The 22,894-nt window shown below is 40.0% G+C and overlaps 1 protein-coding gene across 6 annotated transcripts in view; it reads right to left on the bottom strand.

The window, feature by feature from the left end:
• Positions 1–2,248: 2,248 nt before the first annotated feature.
• mov10l1 (Mov10 like RISC complex RNA helicase 1) overlaps positions 2,249–22,894 on the bottom strand; it is a 32,690-nt gene continuing 12,044 nt past the window's right edge. For 4 of the 6 annotated variants that reach the window (XM_034218627.1, XM_034218625.1, XM_034218626.1 and 1 more), the window contains 21 exons: positions 22,594–22,734; positions 22,080–22,397; positions 21,093–21,293; positions 20,833–20,947; positions 19,058–19,235; positions 18,893–18,963; positions 18,707–18,798; positions 18,540–18,595; positions 17,964–18,055; positions 17,822–17,885; positions 13,275–13,456; positions 9,708–9,854; positions 9,326–9,447; positions 9,107–9,206; positions 8,093–8,239; positions 7,709–7,882; positions 7,457–7,606; positions 4,380–4,487; positions 3,599–3,739; positions 3,382–3,473; positions 2,249–2,514 (listed from right to left, as the gene is read on the bottom strand). In XM_034218627.1, coding sequence (XP_034074518.1) covers positions 2,487–2,514; positions 3,382–3,473; positions 3,599–3,739; positions 4,380–4,487; positions 7,457–7,606; positions 7,709–7,882; positions 8,093–8,239; positions 9,107–9,206; positions 9,326–9,447; positions 9,708–9,854; positions 13,275–13,456; positions 17,822–17,885; positions 17,964–18,055; positions 18,540–18,595; positions 18,707–18,798; positions 18,893–18,963; positions 19,058–19,235; positions 20,833–20,947; positions 21,093–21,293; positions 22,080–22,397; positions 22,594–22,734 — 2,719 coding nt within the window. In that variant the 3' untranslated portion in view covers positions 2,249–2,486. The remainder of the gene's footprint in view (positions 2,515–3,381; positions 3,474–3,598; positions 3,740–4,379; positions 4,488–7,456; positions 7,607–7,708; positions 7,883–8,092; positions 8,240–9,106; positions 9,207–9,325; positions 9,448–9,707; positions 9,855–13,274; positions 13,457–17,821; positions 17,886–17,963; positions 18,056–18,539; positions 18,596–18,706; positions 18,799–18,892; positions 18,964–19,057; positions 19,236–20,832; positions 20,948–21,092; positions 21,294–22,079; positions 22,398–22,593; positions 22,735–22,894) is intronic. The other 2 variants (XM_034218629.1, XM_034218628.1) reach the window with 2 other exon arrangements.

Raw genomic sequence — 22,894 nt, 5'->3', positions numbered from 1 at the left:
CAATAGGTCCACACATTTAACAAGGTCCCCCTGCCAGGAGCCCAGCAGGGGTCTGTTGTTGGGCCTGATGGCTGCCCTGTAGACACTGTGTCTGTCTTGGTAATGTGTTGCCTGCCCCTGCATCACTTAATGAGAATGTGATACGAGTATGAGCTGAATGGATGGGCACCTGTCTGTCAAATATACCACACCCCTGAATTAAATAGCATAACGACTGCATCTTACTGTACACTGAAAACAAAACTCTTACAGATTTAAAGTCTGCATATTCATTGGATTTAGACATTGATCTCTTTGCTAGTGCACATCATTCTGTTCCAATTCAGATGACTATGAAGTGAAGTCAATATGAGGCAAAACCCTGCTTTAAAATCCTAACTAACCAGATATCTTCTTAGTTTTACTAAATAAAGTTCTTCTATTCATTATTGCCAAAAGTTGCACTAAGATAGCATTCTTCAGAAATATACCTTTAAAATATGCATTCACTGCCATCACATCAGTTAAATGTGAATCACAATTTAGTATTGCGAATTGAAAAAAGTTTTGTAAACTGACTGAACAAACCATTTTTTTCTAATAATATAATTCATAATTTCTCTCTACAGGTGTAATATCTTAACATTTGTTTCTTACAATATAATCTTCTTTGGTTCTTAGTTCAGGTCATTCTGCTCAAACTACATTTTGCAGTCTGTTTTTTACACCCTGTGTGTGAAGTCATTACAGCTATGTTGAGAAAAACATGTATACATGTAAAGTAGAGAAGAAAGATGAAGTGCCACCATTTAGAGAAGAAATGTGATTAACATTAAATAATAAAACGTCTTTAGAATATAACACCATGATCATCCTTGACTATGATGTTAGGTTTGATTAATTACACATTAGAACTTAAACTAATCTGAACAAGGGATATATCAAATACTAATTTCACCCTTAGACAATTTTCAACTCAGGCTTTCCTGCTCAAATACCCAGCTAAAACAGAGGTTTGAAGATCCTTATCTACGTGTAGGATGTTATCATCCATAATCATTTGAGTAGCTTAACGTACATTTGGTATTTTCCCCTCTACAGTGCAGTATCCACTGGCTGAGTGGGACAGCAGCACAAACACCTGAGATGTACATCAAAGACAGAGGTGTGTTTGAGGAGGAAAGAAGGGGGGGACAGGATGTCTGGGCAGGCCTGCCTTGCAACTGAGTGAACTCAGATAAAAGCTGTCTCCTGCTTGCACATTAGAGACTCATTAACTTAAGAGATTGAACCCCCTTTGCCTCTTTTCTCTCCCCTCTTTAACCCCCCTCCCTTCTCCATCCTGCTGGGCTCCAGTAGGACTGACAGTCCCTGTGCAGACTGTCAGTAGCACTCAATTGTCACATCCAGTCTCCGGGGCTTGTGGGCAGACGCTGCCACGCCGAGACAAGGAGCCCCCAGAAAGTACAGACTGCATCTGTGGATCCACTCAATCAGCCAACACACCAACATTAAGGTTACAACTTTAACCTATAACTTATTTTGCATTCTTAACAGAGTTGTTTCTTTAGAAATTAGAAAATGCTCTCTATGGCTTAAAGATCTAATGTTATACCTGAACTTGGAGAAGATTAAATATAACCTGAGGGGCTCTTCAGAAATGTTTGAATCTGTCTGGGGCTCTGTGATAGCCTACATAGCTGGACTTAAGACACTAAGTTAGGAAGAAAGGGGGGACTATGAATGTATGTTTTTTATATACAGTAAATGTATGTCTCTGTATGTATAAATGTGTGGGTATGGGTGTAGGTATGTACATATATGTGTATGTGGGTATACATATGTGAGTATATGGGTACATGTATTATTGTTATTGTTCTTTATTTCCTTATCTTTTTTTTTTTTGAACTATCTTTTACATTACTTTATTTTTACATATATATATATATATATATATCTATTTATTTACTTTACTAGCTAGGACCGGGGGGGGGGGGGAAGGAAAAATATAGACCGTATAAATGTAAATCATTGTGCCTGACTCAATAAAAAAAAATATTGAAAAAAGAAATGAGAAAATGCTGCTGTTAAAATATGGAAAGTGAATTGAAAATCCTTTTTGTAGCCTTATTGTGCTGCCTTGGCAGACGAACAGCGCAGGACTGCTATGACGCGGTTCACAGTAATTTACCCATATTCGTGGCAGTCCAACAGAAAAATCTTATGCACAGTGAAGCACATCAACTTAATAATCACAGGACACAGAAACAATTGTGCAGTGTAGACAAGCATCATCTTTATTTCTACCCCCTGATTAGAACCGCATTTGGCTTTCACAGAAACAAGAAATTCCTCTTTCCAAACCAAATCAGTTTACACTGATCACAAACAGTCAAAAGAGAGACAAGCCAAGGTAAATTGAAGGGTAAAACAAAAATAAAGTCTTCGAACACGCTAAGACAGTCAAGTTGTAGCTGAGGTACACCGTCCATGATTACGTTGTCCTCTTATGCAATCCTTTGCTCTTCTGCAACTCTGTTGGAGAAAAGGAGAAGCCACCAATAGATTAAACCAGCACTGGCAATTGTCTTGGTAGTAATTATTGTAGCTGCTTGTGTATACTCAGCCATGTAAAAAATGGGATAAATAAATACTTGTCTCAGCAATTTCTTTCACTTTTACTAAAAATCCAACTAACCTAAAAGCAGTGGGTTGTTCTGTACTATATCATATTGATGGGGGTTTTCCCTTATAAACATCCATGAATTAGGGCTCAGAATATTACGAATCACCTGTATACAAATGCATCACTAAATATGATGTTAAAGGTAGGGTAGGTAAGAATGGAGAAAACAGCTCGAGTGCGCTAGAATTTGAAAGTACGCAGCCGAAAAAAATCTGCCCCTTCCTTCAGACTTCCTTACAGAGCCCCTCCTCCAACACACACGAACGCGCACATGACCAATGAGGGCACGAGATAAGTTTGTGCACAGATGGAAGGCTGACAGGCAGGTAGGCCATCCAGTTACTTTAGCCGGGCCGGCTAAAATGATTGGTCGTGCTTTTTACAGCGCCACGGCTTCCACAGATGAAATGTTTTTATGTATTTATTGTAAAGCATTTAATTTATTCATTCCTATCGGGATGTTAAGAGCATTCCATGGAATATAACAAAAAGTGTTTCTGAAGTGAATTACCTACCATACCTTTAATACTAAAGCAGTATTTAATGAACACCTATGACAGTGTCTAACTGTTACTGAACATTATAGGCATCAGAATTTGACCTGATGCAGGAACTGTTGTATTAGATTGCATTAGCTTGTACATGTTGCACAATAAAGCAGCCACTGTATACATTTCCATTAAAAATAAAGACTGACGTCTGATCAGTTGACATACATCTGAGACTCTCTGAGGGAGGGAGGGGGGTCACAACCCAGATATGCCCCGTTGATGAAACTGTACTGCAGTAGAGCTCTGAAGCAATGGTCCTGGAAAGAAATTCAAACATTTAAAATACATAAAAGACTCAAAATAACACAATTGAATACAATTGTATTAGCTTCTATAAAAATCTAGAATCTAATTATTAGTGCTAATAAAGTGTTTTACTCACCATGATGAGGATGTGGGGGTTCCCAACAATTACGAGCAGGGCTTTGGGGCGAGTGATGGCCACGTTGAAGCGTTTGGGGTTGGTCAGAAAGCCGAGAGCACTCTGCAAATCATCACTCAGTAAGGATTCATTAGAGCGCACCTATATTTCAAAAGAATGACATTTACTGAGTAATTGCTAAAATAGGGAATGAACTATGGCAAGGTAGTGAGTGTAGAAGTTGTGATCTTGAGTATTTGTATTACTATTAAGTGGACAATGTCTGAGTTTCAGTTGCCAACCTGATAGAATATTATTGATCCGGTAACTAAGGAACTCTTTGCTTTTAGCTACCTGTGGTTGTTATATTAGTTTATTATTATTATTATAAGTGGGGATTTTTTATATAAGGGGAAAGGGCACCGTTCTCAACATACTTAAACAAAACAGAGGACTTTTGGAATGAACTACAAATAAAATGTGATCAACTTCTCCCCCCAACACAAACTACATCAACTGACCACAAGGTGGTGCTAAATTCCTTTTCGTTTGGTAGGTGCTGAAATGTTCACAAAAATAAAAACCCATCTTTCTGAGTGGATCAAAACCCGATGTCCGATACCCATGCTTTCGGATATATCTACTTAACATTTGACACATCTGGATTGAGCCAGATTCAGAATTTTGAAACGCATAACTGTATTTTATTCAAAGGACATTTACTGTAGAATCAATAGTCCACTCCAAGAAAGCTGACTATGATGTTTGTAACTTCTATCACACAGATTTAGTTTTTTCCTACCGTAGACATGATGATGACCAGGAACTCTTGTCCTTGGAACTCCTCCACAGAGCCCACTTTGATATCAGACAGGCCGACCTTACCCAGCAGCACTCTGATCTTCTCACACTGGAGAGCGGTACGAAAACAAGGACAGTGCTTTGTTAAAACATGCAAAGCCACTTAAAAGTATAGGGGCCAGTGAATCTACCTTGGAGTAGAATATGAATTGACACTGAAAAAGTGTTTTTACTTCTTTATTAAGACAGATCTTAACTAAAGTGCTTTTAATAATAATAATTCCTTACATTTATTATAGAGCTTTTCCAGATGCGCAAAGCGCTTTACAAATACACATTACACACAGGGGCGGATCTACCGGGGTGGCATGGGGTGGCAACTGCCACCCTAAACAATAGCCTTGCCACCCCAGCTGCCACCCCAGTTGGCATCTTTGTTTTGAAAGAAAAGTTGTGGCTCATCGGACATTTATGAGAGAAAATCTCTAATGTCCGAGTGCAGGTGAATGCAGCACAAGACGCGAGTCTTGTAACCCCTCCCCCGTCCCTGGCGCGAGAGTGGAAATATGATTGGTGGCGAATTCACTTGAACGGGGGACGGCGCAAAACGAGAAGCCTTTCGGACTCAAGTAGACGGAAGGAATGAGGTAGTTGCGGTCTACAATGACAGAGAAGAGACTGTGAAGTTTGGCTGCACTCGGCATTGAATCAAAACGCACTAAAGCTTTAGATCTTAATAAGTTTGTGAGGCGTTTTGCTGAACAACATGGTAATCGCCGCATTCAGCTGTAATAGGCATGCCAACTTCATGCTCTGCTCACGGATGACTCGATGAGCATAAAAAACTGTTAAGATGATGACATTGTATGCGTGTATATATTTTTTTATTTGTGGAGGTCTGCCCCCAAAAAACTGTTTTAAGTCCTGAGAAAGTAAAATAAGACGGTGTGTAAAACTACACTGCCCAGCCAACAGAAAGTAACCACTTTGATTTAACTAGGCCAGTAGGTAAGAACTTTCCACTGGACAATAACTTACTGCAGCGATGTATATGTTTTAGCTGAATACACGTTTTTTTAACCCCAACTGATGCAGTTAGTCACTTCTTTAATATTTGTTCTTTCTGATGCAAAGTCAAGGTTGTAACTGTATATCAATAATGATATAATTACTTGTTTTTCAAATTTGAAGGAGGGTGAGCAAGCATCTTGATGAACATTCATCATTAACTCCTCCAAAAAATATAGTTTATTCAATAATAAGTGAATATGTGAATCATAACAGTTCTTCACTATATCTGTAAAGCGTCTTTGAGCACCTGTAAAAGCGCTAACAAATTAAATCTATTATTATTATTATTATTATTATTATTTATTAACAGTGATTGACAGCTGATAGGAATAATATGATTGTTAATAGTATCATATTCATTCAGACAAACATCGATGAGACAGTTAATTAATATACTTATTGCAGCAGTCTTCATATATTTGGTACCCCTGCTGGTCTAAGAGTGAAACCAACTCATTCAGTTAAAATTCATTAAATTACGTCTGCCACCTTATATATGCATATGTAAGGCTTTACTGATGTGCCACAATAATATCACCTATGTCATTGAGTTAAAATATTAATATTGTGCCTTTCCAAGTTAATATTGATTGTAGGGGTGTAACGGTTCACAAACATTTCGGTTCGGTACGTACCTCGGTTTTTAGGTCACGGTTCGGTTCGGTACGTTTTCGGTACAGCAGAAAAAATTATCACAAAACATTAAATATATATTTGTTAATTATTATTAAACTGTGAATAATGTATTCAAATAAATACAAAATATAATAAAATAAACATTAAGGTGCAGCATTTCGATGAACTGAAATAATCTGTATTTGAACTGTACTGTACTAGTACCTAAGCAGCCAGTTTGATATTAGGACTTGCTTGTCATTGTATTTTCATGTTTTTTTAAAGAGAAATGAACTTGTCCACATTGCTTGCCGAAAGGGCAGATCTGCTGGCACTAATAATGTCTCCTGCTGTGGAGAACACCCTCGCTAGGGACAGAGGTAGCAGATACAGCCAGGTAGCGCTTTGCTAACATGGCAACATAAGGATATTTGGCGTTTTTATTAGCTTTGGCTCGGTCTGAACTTTTTGCGAGTGGTGGAGGCTTAAATGCTAGTGGGAGTTGGGTTTGCACTTCAGTCTTTTTTCTTTTGGTACCGGTGATATTCACGTTCGGGTGATGCCTTTTCATATGAGTGCAAGTTTGATGTATTGCCAGCCGCGTAACCAATGTTAGTTGAACAATGCCGACAAACAGCTTTGGTTCGGTCCACCTGTCTTTGTCCGTCATCCTTGTACGTAACTGCGAAACCAAAATGTTCCCAAACCGGAGACTTCAATGATGCTGGAGGATTTTCGAGCTCAACTTTATCTGCGTTCGCCATTTCGACAGTTCCTCAAATTACTGACTACATTTGAACGCATCCCTGTGACCAGCTCTCATAGTATGCCTCTCGTCCAATGAAATGACTTGGTCGCTCTATGATATATACCTGAGATTACTTCCAGAAAGTTGTTCATGTTCTCAATTTTTTACGTTTAACGCTATATTCGTTCGGTACACACGTGTACCAAACCGAAGGGCCCGTACCGAATAATTTCAGTACGGGTACGTGTACCGTTACACCCCTAATTGATTGATATGATTGCGATTTAAATCAGCATATACTTCTGCCAGGGGATGCCACCCCTCAAAATCTCCTGCCACCCTCTTGCCACCCCATGAATATTTGTCTAGATCCGCCCCTGATTACACACATATCATACATGTAACGGTCATGTACTGTGGACAATACACACAGGAGCAAATTCAGGTGAAGTGTCTTGTCCAAGGACACAACGGCCTGACGCAGTGGCAGCGGGGGCGGGTTTCGAACTGGAGTTCACCAACGCCACCTTTGATCTGATGATCAGCGCACAGCCCACTGCGCCACTCCCTCAATTTTTAAGCTTTACTTATATTAGGAGAAACCCTAATAATACATATTTCCCAAATGAATCTTGTAGTCTTACTTGTTTCCTGTAGGGGGCGATGATGCCGATGTTCGAGACATCCACAGGGTTGTAGAGCTTCTTGGCCAGCTGGCAGCAATAGAGCATGACCTGCACCGCCTCCATTGGGTTGAACCATGACGGGTTGTTGCCTTCCCTCATCTCTGTACCCTATGGAAGAGCAAAATCCCAGGATTAGATTTGACGCACATGCCCAATAAACTGGTAACTCTTTGTAGATGCATTATCTTGTCATTTTAAAATACCACTCACTCTAACTCCATGAAAGAGGAGAGGGAATTCTTTTTTGGGCAGGGTTTTCCACTGGCAGAGAGAGTCTACTACGTCCCTCTGTGCTTTAAAACACAGCTCGCCCTTGTAGAAGAGCTTGGAGGGCAGCGTGAGCAAGGCCTCATGGGAACGGTAGTTGAAGATCAGCTTAGTCACCTGATGCATTCAAAAACCAGATTATAATTATTATAACAGCATGCACACTCAAATATTCTTCTAAGATGAATTATTTGTATAGGAAGATATCCTACATACATATCAGATGCCATTTTTATTATCTTTCTTAGTGTCAATGTGCTACTTGCTTTAAAAAAAAAAAACATTTAATTTGCTAAAAATTATGGATTTAGTACGCAGTGCACCAACCAGTTTAGGGTTGTAGCCCCAGTCATGTCTGGCGTACAGCGGGTTAGCCATCAGCCTCTCCATCAAAGACACCCCCAGGCCAAATGCAGTGGCCAGCTTTGACTTCACTACTGGACCCAGCTGGCAGGGGTCTCCAGCCAACACTACCTGAGCAAGGGAGGGGGAAACTTCATCATTAGCCGCGTTCACACCAAGTACTTTGCCGTACTTAGTTCCCAGCACTTAGTTCCCCTATGGAACTAAGAGCCGATCGCGTTCACACCGGAATAAGTCCCTGGGGGTGGATTAGGCAAATGAAGCCGCTGACGTCACTTCGTCTTCTTCTGCTTTGGGTTTACTGGTAGGTCGCAAACAACTTCACGGCGTATACTGCCACCCGAAGTCCCCGGCCGGAAGTCCCCGGAGTTGGGGACTGGCTTCAGTAGAAGCTGCTGGGACTCCCAGCAGCTTCTACTGAAGCCTTCCGAGTAAATCGCCAGAACGCCGACACCTCCTCATCTCCACCGCTCCCATGTTTTCTTTTGTGTTACCATAAATTAGTCTCTCTGCGTTTCTGCGCTGGGCGAATGCTAATGCTAATAATGCAAGGATAATAAAATGGCGGATCTACAAAACATTTCAGAGTTTTACGGGGCGTGGTTTGCAATTCGCCCAGCCAATCAGAACTGGGGTACTTTTTTCCCCCCAGGAGAGTACCACCTCTCAGCAGGCACTAAATATGGGGGTAAAAGTTCCCAGCACTAAGTACTCTTTTTGGTGTGAACGCGACATAAGGGGTACTAACGGAACTAAACGGGAAAAGTACGGGGAAAAGTACTCATAAGAAACAACAACATAAACATACAATTGGACTGTTGTAAATTATTAGAAAAAAGTCCAGCTGTCGTTCTTTTCGATCCACAATACAAACACAACTGGTGCTGGTGATCTCACACAATTATGTCATGATTGCCCACAAGACTGATGCACTGGACAAAGCCTTTGGATGTGAATGTAGTCAGTGTGTGTGCTGACCTGTCCATCTCTCTCCGACAGATAACTCATGGGGATCAGGGACTCAGGTTCTGTGGCCTGGCCGGCTTCATCCAGGAAGACGTGGGTAAAATGTCCCACTCTGAGAAAATATTAAATAGAATCAACAGTAGGTGAACTAAGATAGTAGTATATAGAAGTGAGGACACATCCGCTTATTCAAACTGTGTACAACTATCCCTGCTACCGCCCAGGACTTACTGTATTCCTATATTATGGAACATGCCAGAGCTGGAGCAAGTGCTGACCACAATCTTGTGGAAAGAGGCATGGCGGATATCCTCTCCTGCCTTTGAGTACGCTCTCAGAGCTTCTGGGATGGACTAAGAAAAAAACATACATTTGGATGATGAGAAATGTACTAAAGTAGATTCAGACACAGCATGTCATCACGACCTCATCTATTATTTAAAAAGATAACTGTACCGCCCCCTCTGGTGGCAGATGTCAATGGCATCTGTACAGACCAGACTGCACAAAGGAGCATGCATATTTTCCTTTGATCATACACACTGTAAATCAGGTGTCTGTTGACAAAGGAAAACTGCACTGTGAATCTCTTTTCCCAGCCGCTGTTAAATACCTCCTCCTGCCTTGAAGATGCGTTGACACGGGCCAAACTCGCAGCATGCAGGAAGCCACTATGATGAAGGCGGGTGCAGATGAGGTCAGCAGCGCTGTTGGAGGGAGTGCACACGAGAACACGACTGCTGGGCAGAAAGTGGTAAACCTGGAGGAAGAAAGAAGTCACACAAGCAGAGGAGCAGAATGGAAGTAAACTTAAGACTGGGCATAAGACCTAATGCTGACCTACTCACTATTGCAGCTAAAAGTTGCCGTGGCATTTCCCCATTAATACCAGTTTTATCAACAGGTTTACAGTGTAGCTGTCCACACAACAACGTAAGACCTACCCGTTTGGATTTATACACTCTGGACAGTATTTGTGAATCACTTTTTTCAGAGATTGAAAATATAGACACAGATATAATTGAACAATTAAAATGACCATGGGCAAGGTCTGAACAATTGTATGAAATCAAACCTATAAAGTGTTAAATATATTTGTTTAGGACTACTAAATTATGTTTTTGCACAAGAGTCTTAACCTCTTAAGCCCCAAGCCTGTTTTTCAGGTTTCAGGCTCGAAAATGACATGCCCAAAACAAAGGACTATAACTTAACTTCTAAAAGGGTTATATGAATAATTTCTTTTATCAAAGCAAGGTCACATCTGTGAGTTGGATGTAGAAGTGTCAGAATCAATAAAGATGTTTCAGTGTCAGAGTAAATCCAGATGGAACATAGTCAAAAAGTGTACATTTTTGTCTCCGCCCAAATAAAACCCATTACTTATAGTGAAAACCACCCTTGAATGATGGGTTAGTAGCCTAAAAGCTTTAGGAATCCAAAGTATAACATATAATAAGTACCCTGTATCAAGATTGAGGCAAAACAAGTGAGAATTGACCTTTTTAGAGAGATTTAGCAAAAAAAAGTCCAAGCGGACTAAGCTTTGGGCACATTTGGGTACATTTGGTTCCATCAGTGCCATTTAACCTTTTTCAGGTACCAGACTGTAAAAATCATTGTACAACATTTAATTATCACTATAGGTATTCATTCCATTAAAAAAAAAAAAATAATTGTTAAAAAAAAAAAAAAAATTAAGTGGGTGTGTGTGTGTGGAGTGTGTGTGTGTGGTGTGTGTGGGAAGTTCCCTCTTTGCATGAGATGCATGTTACTTGCACAATACAAATGAGGAAACTTAGGAAACATTTGACTCCAACTGGAGCAGATTTATTAAAAAAAATTAGCAACACACTATACAACAAGCATTTTTTGGGTAAAAAAAAAACTTTATACAAACCCTGAATGTTACAGTATTACTCCAGTAAGTCATGCCATGCCCTGTAAAAGTTATTTTTGGTAGTGAAGCACAGAGGGACCTGACACTTCCTGCAGTACACAGGTGTCTTCACCCTTCAGTTGCCAGCATCAGAGCACCTCCTGCAGTACCTCCTGACCTTGGTGGCATCTTCCCCATAATACTCGGGCATCCAGAAGCCATATCCTCATCGCCTTCCTCACTGTGAAAACAAATGTGGAAAAAACAAATAGATTAATTCTCTGGCTTGTACTTTCAAAAATGTAACTCAAATCAGAAATAATTTCTCTACAACAACAGCAGAACATCAATTTTGAGTGTGTGAAATAACATTATATCACTCAAAATGTATACCGTGTAAATTATGTGAGACAGGGTTCATATAATCTGTTCAATATTTAATATTAATATTCTGTCTGTCATATATATGTGTGTATATATATATATATATATGTATATGTATGTATGTATATATATGTGTATGTATATATGTGTATGTATATATATGTATGTATGTATGTATATATATGTATGTATATATATGTATGTATGTATATATATATATGTATATATATATATATGTATATATATGTATATATATATATGTATATATATGTGTGTATGTATATATATGTATATATATATATATGTGTGTATGTATATATATATGTATATATATGTGTGTATGTATATATATATATATATATATATATATATGTGTATGTATATATATATATATATATATATATATATATATACACGTGTGTATATATATATATATATATGCGTGTGTGTATATATATAGTTGTAAGTCACTTTGGATAAAAGCGTCAGCTAAATGAAATGTAATACCGTGTTAAATTCAACATGTATATGTCTTGTTTATTTCAACAACAAGAACAAGAAACGGCATCCATCTTCTTTGTTGTTGTTGAGTGTGTGAAAGAACATTATATCACAAGATGGATGCCGTCGTGTTATTGTCACGTGTGTGAAATTACTATAGATGAATACACTCTTACACCAAATAAATAACAAAAAGATAAAAACAGATGAATACTCTTACACCAAATAAATAAGTAATAGATACAAACAGAGAGAATCCATACCTTTCCGGTGACGGAGGTTCATAATCAGAGTCATTACTGTCCCCTTTGTGCGTGACGAGATCACTATCTTCCGACGGAGAGTCCTGAAATACGATGTCCAATGCCTCCTCGACGGACAAAAAAGTCTTCTTTCTGGCTGCCATTGTTACAATGAAGACAAAGAAAACAAATCCTGCTGTTTCGCTGATCGATCTGCCGTTCTCTGCTCTCCTGTCGCCGCGGGACATGCTATGCTACGCTATAGCCTAGTATGCAGCGTACAAAGACTGGGTCGTGCGTAAATCAGCTGATACAGCCTTTATTTATCCTTACGCAAACTCCTATCTCTGGAACCCATTGGTCGATTTGGGTGATTGACACCTTTTTTGAATCGTTAGAGCCAATCGAATCGAGTAGCAGTTTCAAATTACGTAAATACGTCATGCCTGCGGAGGGGGAGCTATGCGTAAAAAGCAGCTCCCGCAGCTGAATCCACGGACTGTTAATCGTTGGACCTACTCTTCTGCCGTGAATGAAAGGATTGATTCTCAGTAATCATTTTAAAGTGACAAGAGACATTGGATTAACCCTGAGCAGCGTTTTTATTCCTTTGAACACAACTTTTGATCACAAAACAGCCAAGGTAAGACCTAATTATTGTCAGGGATTTGAAAACTGATATTGTTTACTTGCTATGTTGTGGCTGCCAGCTCGGTTAATGTTGTGCCTGTAGTGATGGGGTGTACACCCATGGAATCTGTGGAATCTCAGCTTTCAGAAAATGTGTTGTTTGTGCGGAAAGGATGAATTATAAATGATCGTTTTTGTGAGTTATGAGCAGACATAGCAATTGCCCGTTTTTGACATGGGGTCATTTAGAGGCTTCTTGTGAGACTTATTTTTCGAAAAAAAAAATTGTTTTCGTATAGTCAGTAAGCCAAGTTTCCTCCGGTCAGATGGGTATGAAATATTAATAGTTTCATGAATGACACTTCAGATATAGCACTGTTGCTACATATATAGCATTTTCGGACCCGAGCTCGGGTCCGTGGGGCTTAAGAGGTTAAAGCACTGGACTGATATATCAGTTTATATTTATTGAAAGGGTTTCTTTAAGTTGGCTAGTTGGAAGATATGAATTAACATAGCTTCTGATTAGGAAAATGATATGTACCTGTAGTATGGCTTCTATGATGGTGATGGTCTTTCCCGTGCCCGGAGGTCCAAACAGCACATAAGGAATGGGCCGACACTCCCCTTCCAGGATCCTCTTCACCGCCTCTCTCTGAGGGGGGTTCAGGTCCGGGTTAAAGAAGTGCCCTACACTGGGGATGGGCTTGGATGACAGTGTTCCTCCTAAAAGCAATATAACACTTGTCAATGATATACTTAATCTGATATACTCAGGCAAATCTTGGACCATCTAAACACTAGGGCTGTCCCAAATACCATTTTTCGGGCTCCGGATATTCGGTAGTAATCAGCAGCAGGGGGGGGGGGTGCGTAGTAATCAGCAGCGAACCGCTTCAACACGTGTATTTCGGTTTATTCACGGCATTCATTTTGTTATTCTACACTATTGTTGTTTTATAGTTATTTGTTAATGTATACAAACCAATTTGTGTTCTTTGAAATTGAAAAGGATATTGCATTGTGTTTGTTACTTTCGTTGCAGTTGTATATGTCTTAAGGCGAGACACCGCAGGCAAAAACATCGTTTTTCAAGTACTGGTCAATTTTGAGATTTTGTGCTATTTTGATTCTATAACATGTTTTCTTTCAGGCTTTTGGAAGGAAAACGTACAAAATACACATTTAAGTGTTTATTTTACTATAGTTTGTCTATTTGCGTCTGTAGATTTCTCCTAAATTCACCAAAAGTTAGCATTCTAACGTAACATAAAGTACCGCGACAGCTGTGTGCACCATGTCAACAGAGATATCGTTGGAAAGCTGTGTCTCTCCTGCACAATCTCATTGGATCCAAATATGGTCATTTCCTTTGTATCAACAACCAATCGTGAAAGCACAAAGGGGTCTTAAACCAAGAAACAAAATCTCATTGGCTGGTGTCAATTTCTAGCAACGTGATTCGTTCAGATGCGTCACGTGGTGTGCTAAAACACTTCCTGGTTAGCTTTCCGCTAGAAATTGAAATCTCAAAATGGCAAAAGAACGGCGAAAAAAACGTTCACAGAGAAGACGACAACAATTGTCACTTACACGAAGCAAGATTATACAAAAAACAAATGACCCCGAACATGAAATACCTTCACAATTGAACCTGGCTTTATCCAAAGTTCAGATTTCGATTCCTGAAAAATTAGGGCTGTCAGTCGATTAAAATATTTAAATCGCGATTAATCGCATGATTGTCCATAGTTAATCGCGATTAATCGCACATTTTTTATCTGTTCTAAATGTATCTTAGAGGAATATTTTTCAAGTTTTTAATACTGTTATCAATATATGAGTGGACAAATATGCTTTATGCTAATGTTTATTATCATTTGAACAATGACAAATAATCTCATGAATATTAAACACAACAACCTCTGAACATTACAAATATTCGCCTCAATTCAACCTGGAACCTCTCTCATACAATGATACAATACAAATGGTGTGCGCGTGCGTGTGTGTGTGCGTGGAAGTGTGGTCTGCCACAAGCGGGCGGCAGGAGCGGGGCTGTCAGCATCAGCTTGTAGATGGTATTTTAAACTCGATGCGCTCTGAAACTACGGGGCGGCCGAGGACAAAAAATACACATGCGTTAATCGCGTTAAAATAATTAGTGGCGTTAATTTTTTTTTTGCGACAGCCCTAGTTAAAATATGTGCACGTTCGGAGGCAGTGGCTAGCGAAATGTGGCCGGCCTGAACCGAAAGATCCACAGGCGCATGTATGCAGCGAACATTTCAAGTTTCCGGACGACTACTCGTCTATGAGTAGTCGTCTTTAGAGAGTATGATAAAACATAACATGGGATTTATTGAACAACCATTACTTAATGGAGATGCAGTACCATCGGTCTTTCTGGTGTCATCACCGACCAGGACACCAGTTCGGCCAGTTGAGAAATCGCCCTCTGCAAGTGTGAAGCGACGGAGGACCAGAAGTAGTGCTCGGAGTAAGAATAAGGTATGTTATGGCGCATTTCCATTGCAGCGCATTTCCATTGCAGCGGGTAGCCCCGTTTAAACGTCCTTTATCGTCCAGGCCAGGACAGTTTTTGGTGGCCTTTCCATATAGCGTAGTACCGGCTAGTGGGTATTTTCCCCCAGTTTTTCCGGCCCCATAAAATCGTGGTTCTAGGGCCAGGGACAACGAGGCTGAGTATGCTAAACTAGAGAGGGAATCGCTAGCAAGGGTGGTACTACATGCATACATATCTAGTAATCAAAATCATTGTATCTACTAAGTAGTACTAAGTAGGCTCGAACCTGTATGGCTGAATTCCCCCTTCCAATCTCTTCATATTGCTCAAAACTTCGCCATGTTTTTGTGTGTTTACAAAGTGAACGCATGGATGACGTCACGACCATCACGTGACTACTGAAAATGGGCAAAATGGCAGCGGCCTGACGGAATATACAGGTATTTGATAAAAAAAGAGCTATAAAATCATTATTTACCGGGTAATATCGCTGATTTCTTCAGGGTATGGTTTAAACATAATGTTTCACTAAATACTGAAGTTTTGATTAATTATCTAATGAGTGGAGCATTCCTTTAAGTTAAAAAAAATTACCCTATTCACCTGGGGTGTCTCACCTAAAGGCCCTGACACACCAACCCGATTTTGGGAGTCAGAGGCCGTCAGAGGCTGTCGGGCATTCGCGGCGCCGTAGTCAGGTTGGTGTGTCCCGCACCGTCTGCCGTGACACGCCTTATTTGGACTGCCTGACCCGATGCATGGCCGATTCAACATGTTGAATCGGCCATGCATCGGGTCAGGCAGTCGGACCAAGCAATCACTCTTATTGGCTGTTCAGCTAGCGAATCAGAAGCGAAACGGAAGTGAGGGACGTAAACAAACGATTTAAGAAGTCACACACAGACCAGACACAGACCAGTGTTGCCAACTTGGCGACTTTGTCGTTACATTCGGCGGCTTTCCAAACCCTCCGGCTACTTATTTTTGTCAAAAGCGACTAACGACTGATCTAACGACTTGTAATGGTGTTATTAGGGACTTTTCTGGTGTTTGGAGACTCACGTATTGTTCTGCAGTTAACGAGCTGCCGTGAGCCCCTCAGCCCTCCCATAGTACTGACAGGCGCGCAGACTCACAGTTGCCTCCCGCAGCAGCTCAGCTGCAGTCAGAGCAGAGAGGAGACAGCCACACTCTCCCGCGTCGAGACAGCTTCAGTCACTTAATCACCTCGTCCACTGTGTGTGTGCCTCTCTGTGACAAGCTAAACATCCACGTAGGTCATCATGTCACAGTCTAAACTGTATTCACAAAAGTACAGAAAGGAGTGGGAATCAAACCCTGAGTTTAAAGGATGGTTGAAGCCATTTATTGGAGATGACACGCATACTATAGGCTACTGCCTTTATTGTAAGGGATATTTCTACTAAAAACTACTCAAACTATTTCTACTTTCTACTATAATACATGATAAAATATGTCTTGATTATATTTTGTAGTGTTCGGAATCTTCAAAGTTAACTGAAGTTATCAAATAAATGTAATGTAAAACTGAATCAAACCATAAACAAGGTGGCCTGTTGGGATTACTATATATATATATATATATATATATATATATATATATATATATATATATCTGCATTATTTTATCCCACTTTATGCTTTGCTCTTGCTGCTTATTTTACACTGATTTTATATCTTATTTCTTACTGATGTAAAGCACTTTGAACTGCAATCCCCTGTATGAAAGGTGCGATACAAATAAAGTTATTATTATTATTATTATTCAGATGGATGTTTCTGCCCCTCTGTTCATTCTCCCATTATCCTCCTCAATCTGCCTAGAAGTATTTTAATGTTGTAGCTGTTACTATAACCAATACTAATGCTAGGGCTGCAACTGACAGTTATGTAGGCACATTGTTATTGTTTCTTATCGCTAACCCCTTATGGCTGATAGCTCCAGTGCCGCACGAAACATGTTTTCGATGGACGAGAGGGAAATGGAACACACACGCTATTTGTTGTTTGTTTATATCATGGTCTGTTCTTCTTCTCTGTCTTCCGGTTGTTGCCTCTTTTGAATGACGAATACACACTACCGCCGCCTGCTGGTAAGGAGAGTTATTGCCACTCATGCACTGAAGTCTTTGCGGTGTGTTCCCGTGCGACACATGGCCAAGACGCAGGAGAACACCGCGACGCAACAGCCAGCGTCGGCGAGTCCTCTGGTGACTGCTTGGTGTGTCAGGGCCTTAAAGTGTAATTTTGGCTTGGCTTCCTATTTTGTATGGACATGCTTTTATTTTGAAGGAGAGTTAGCGCTATTGACAGAATGTTGTTGTTGCTATGGAAACAACGTGATGGAGATTAACGGAGAAAAAGTCATATCTACATATAAAGACGGAGAAAGTAAACGATAACGTTTATGGTTAAGTGTTAGCACCCCCCGAAGAGGCACAAGCTCTTACGTTGATATTGGAGTTTTCAATAAATCATTTTTTTTTAAAAACGAATAACGAAATTGAAACCCGAATAGCACTCCAACTAAACACTAAATGTACCTTTAGTCTGCGTGGCCTTTGACTGCATGTCCATGGAAACCTTTCCATTTTCCTTGGTTGGAATCTGGTGTTGAAATACAATTACACTTAAATCAAAACCAAGAAAATAAATGACAATATGTTTAAATCTTTATTTTTTCACCTCATTGCCCGTTGCTTTGTTTTGCTCCGTCTCATCGCTCCACTTCCCTGTCCACTGATGGGTCTGAACAGTCACTTTAGAGGGGAAGAGAACTGCACAACAGGATGAAAATGACAGAAATCTTACTGTGATACAAAACAACAGAAGGGTAAACCAAGATGGACTAGCAGAAATGCGAGGTACAAACAGCGCCCTCTGGAGGCGAGCTGGTGGTAATGTCAATGCGTGTCGTGAAAGAATGATTTTATAGTGTATCGCTTTGCTGGTGAAATAATGACCACAAAAGTTCACTTCTTTCTTAGAATCTTCTTAAATTGACTGATAAAGAATGTATTAGATTTGTTATCATTTGTATAGTGAAGAAGAAAACAACATTGTCAAAATCATTATCTGCTTTTTTTATAGGGAAAGTGATTTCACTATTCATAAGTATAGTGTATCAATTTCAGGGGGATACTTTCTTCAAAATGCCTTATAATGTACCTTTCAAAGAGTACTGCATACACTTGATTTATGGTGTCTAAAATGCCAGGAAACTACCAGAATTAAAGTAATTTGAAAAGAACCTTAACTTACTATTCCAAAACTGCTTTGTGTGTTCAAGTGCGTAGTGACACCGTCTCGTAGGCAATCTGATGATGTAAGCAGTCAACATACCTGTATTATAATCATTAAGCATCATTGTTGGGTTAAATATTTGTACATTTATTTGATGTAATAAAAATCACATCCTCTTTACTAACCTGTTGTAAGAGAACTCAACATCGAGTGGCTCCCCGAGGTAGCTACGCTGAAACTCCGAGTTCACTCTCAAACTCACAGTCTCTTCATTGATCTGAGTGTTAAAACAGAACATTAGATTAAATCTAAAGAGCATTTCTGTTTGATAACGCATGAAAGATGTCTCAGATTATAAAACATTTCCATACCTCTGTTACATAACCAACATACTCCATCACCACTCCGTCACTCTGTGGTTTCTTCAGTAATATTCTGTCCCCTGCAGAGCAAACTTTTCAAAACCCTTCTTGTGTTCCACAGAGGAAATCATAACGTTAGCAATAGTTCAACAATGATAAAGAAAGGCCCCTCACCTATATTGAGATTGGGTCTGCCTTCGGACAACCCAAGCACCTCTAGGTGCAGGTAGACCGCTCCTTTCTTGAGGAGGGCCCCGTGGATTGTTTGTTCTTTAATTTCCCTCTCTGCATGCAGCTCGTCCAGCCAGAGAAGGACGGAGAAACGCAGACGCATGTTGGATGGTGAGAGAACCTGAGCAGGCACAGCAGGAGAAGGAAAATGGGATTTTTTTCAAATTCTATTTTCTTCTGTGTCTCACCACAAGGGAAAGTGCATAAGTCTGCGATTGGCCGTGTGGATTTCGAAAGGATACTCCTCCTATTCCGCTATCTATTTAGCAAAGGAAATGCCGCTGCCTCTTGTTAAGTGTGGCCCACAACGATTGGATTAGGTTAAAAAATATATAGACAAACTAAAGCGTTTTTCCCTCATATTCCATTATAATGTGACTGTGGAAAAAACATCCCTGTTATATTACGGGCCCACGGCTTTGTTACGATGCAAATTCAGAGATGACATATTGATTGGGCGGTGGTGGCGAAGTCCATAGGGACTTGGCTTGGCAACTGGAAGGTCAAGACCAAGTGCTACCGAGGTGTCCCTGAGCAAGGCACCGTTCCCTACACTGCTCCCCGGTAGGGATGGGTACTGAGCCCCGGTATTAAACGGGCCCCGGGGCTGAATTATTAAAGACCGTGGTACCGTTAAGCTCCGACGTTAACGGTTATCTGTACTGGAGACATGTAAAAATTATATGTATACGTATTATTGCTACACAAACATTATATTGCAGTTTTAGTGTTGCCAACTCCGTTTCTAACATGCAAAAAGACTGCAAAATGCGTCTTTTTAGTATTTTCGATCTTTCCAATCCAGGCGAGAGATCTCGCTCCCCCGCCTGCTTGCGAGGGGGCGGGGCAGTTTACACACACGCAGCTGCTACATGCAGCAACACACACACACGGCGGAGAGAACGCGCTCCGAGGTGTGGTTAAACTATACCCGTCTCGATGTGGACAATCCTCGTTACCAAAAGTGGAATAAGTGTTTAGCATGTAAGGGCGCATGAGCAATTTGTCTAAACATTTAGCAAAAGTGCTCCACATTCAGACGGAGGAATGCACCGTCTTCAACTATCTTTCTAGTAGCTCTCTATCCCCGTCCAGGAGCAACGTTTCCACGTCAGGTGTTATGTATGCTAGCAGCAACACACGGAGTTAACTCAATTATACAAACCTGGGTTAATGATTAGAGGAAACTGAGTTATTTATTTAGTTAAAGTTTCAGCTATTCTGTTTACAGTTCTGTCATCACATGATTTAATACGATTTGTTAAAACATTGTTGTTTCTTTTGATGTGAAATATTATGTATTTAATTTAAATAAAAAGCAATGTTAGTTTTGTTCACAATTTGTTTAGTTAGTTTACCTTATTTTTTTCTCCAAAAGAACCGATAAGAGTACCGTTAAAAGACCGGACCGATAAGCGGTATCGATAAAAGTAGTAGTACCGTTAAAACATTAACGATACTTACTCCCCGGGCGCCGTTCATAATGGCAGCACACTGCTCCTAACACTAGGATGGGTCAAATGCAGAGAAACCATTTTGTTACAGAGTACCTGTAATGTGTAATGACAATAAAAGTGCAACAAAAAAAAAGATTGGTCGCACCATTATCAAAAGCTGAATCAACAAATGTATGCTGCAGGCTTAATCCAACCCTCTCCATCTTTAACTTGTATTACCTTATTCTACATAACCAGCTTAACTTCATCATGTCTCCTCACCTCTCCTAAGCAGGGCTGAACCACCAGCACGTCCCTCTGAGCATCCACACAGTCTCTGAGAGCCTGGGGCAGCGGGTAGTTGGGTAGGAAGTTTGGCAGGCGTCGCTTCGTAGTCCTGCAGTTGGATGATTCAATCACAAATTAAAAGAAGATAATGCAAAACTATTTTCCAGGAGCACCTTGCATACAATATTTACGAAGTTTCATTTGAGCCTTGATGCTTTTTGTCAGCAATAGAAACAAAATCCATTGTGTGATACCTTGGTGCGTCTTTTGGAGCAGCGATAGTTATCACTTGAGCAGGCACTGTGGAGGAGGCCTGAGTTGCTTCTCTAGGAGTGTAGGGCACTGAGGGCTGCAGCAGGGTCTCCTCTTTACTCCCCACTGTGACCTTCAGGCGCCTCCCGATGGTGAAAGAGGAGAAGTGCAGCAACAGCATCTCAGCACAGCTTCCCAGGCTCCTGAGCAATTCCCCACATGGAATTTAGTTTTACAGACAACATTCAAAGAAAAATCTCCACAGAGACGGTCCAATTAACAGAGCTTATTTTATATGGCAAGACAGATTCCACAGACTTTCCATTCTACTTTTGTCTTTTTGATCCATTACTCCAACGGTTTCTTTCATTTATCTATGCAGGAATCCTGAAGTCAAATGTAATCCCTTTTAACACCTTTTTAAAGACCCTTTCCATACATTTTAAGACCTCTTCGCCACTTTGAGTTCTAACCGGTTACATTGGAGACACACTTTACCTCACATTGACTATATACACTATTGATTGTCCTTCCTCCTTATCTTCCAAAAAATGTGAACAGTATGTTTTTAACAGTTGATTACCCTGAACTTTAAGTATAACTCAACTGAAAAAACTATTTTTTTAAAAACGTAATAAAAAACGTAATAATAATAATAAAAAAATAATCGTTTTATTTCGATTACGTTGTTTTCGTAATCGTTGCAAGCCATAATCGCGATTAAAATACGATGAATTGAGCAGATGACGTCAAATCCAACGGGATGCCATAAATAAACTACACAGAATCACACTACACACCTACGCAATGATTACATTCAGGCAGACTGTAGAATACAACCTCTTTGGACCATTTATATACTTATTGAAAACAAGCTACAAAATGTAATACCTTGGAAAATGCCGTTTAATACTTTTTAATAGCCTTAATGTTCGCTAAATTGATTTATCAACTTTTAATACTTTTTAAGTTGCAAAAAAATAACTTACTTTGCTTGGCATGCTAAGACAATAGGCAGCCTCTCTCCTGGTGAAATATCCACATTTCTGTCCTCTCTCTTTACACCAGGGGAATGGATAGTCTCCTTCAGCACCTCGTCATTTTCTTTCTTTACCTCCTTTGCATAACCACCTTGTTTTTCTGAAGACTGTGAGCAGTTTTGAGACTCTTCGCCGTTTTCTCGCAAAGGCTGTTGTTTCTGTCTCAGTGGTTTGAAGTCTTTGACAGAAACCAGGAGGAACTGTCCCTCTGAGTCCCAGCCAGCGATGTCACAGAACTTCAGTGTGTGGGTCTCTGAACCTTTATTTCTGATGTGAGAGGGATACAATGTAATAAATGCAGCGTATTGTGCCAAAGGTGGATTTGAGAGATTTGTTTACCAGAAGACCAATGATGAGGATTTAAACTACAGTATTGGACAATAAAAAATGACAATCATAAGCGTTTGTAACTAGTGCTTTGATATTTCTTAACTTTGAATATTTCCTTTCTTCGATCACTTACTGTATCCAAAACACCATCTCTCGCTTCTCGCCAATCATCAGATCCCCAAACTGGCCATAGTCCGATACATGCAGCCCCCCTTTGTTTTCCACAAGACTCTGGAGTTCAGTCCCTGGGAGACGTGTAATGGAAATATTCTCACTGAAACAAAAAGAAAAGAAGAAAAACATCAAAATATTCATCTGTATCACCCTTATCAAAAGTTGAATTAATCTGGAAAATACCATTATACTTCTGAAGAACTTTAAATAATTAGACGATTCAGCCATCTATTTAGCTAAAATAGTGGGGGAAAGTAGAC

This window comes from Gymnodraco acuticeps, unplaced genomic scaffold, assembly GCF_902827175.1.
Source record: "Gymnodraco acuticeps unplaced genomic scaffold, fGymAcu1.1, whole genome shotgun sequence".
Taxonomy (NCBI): domain Eukaryota; kingdom Metazoa; phylum Chordata; class Actinopteri; order Perciformes; family Bathydraconidae; genus Gymnodraco; species Gymnodraco acuticeps.
The sequence above is the reverse complement of the archived record's forward strand: the minus strand, read 5'-3'. Positions and strand labels throughout refer to the sequence as shown.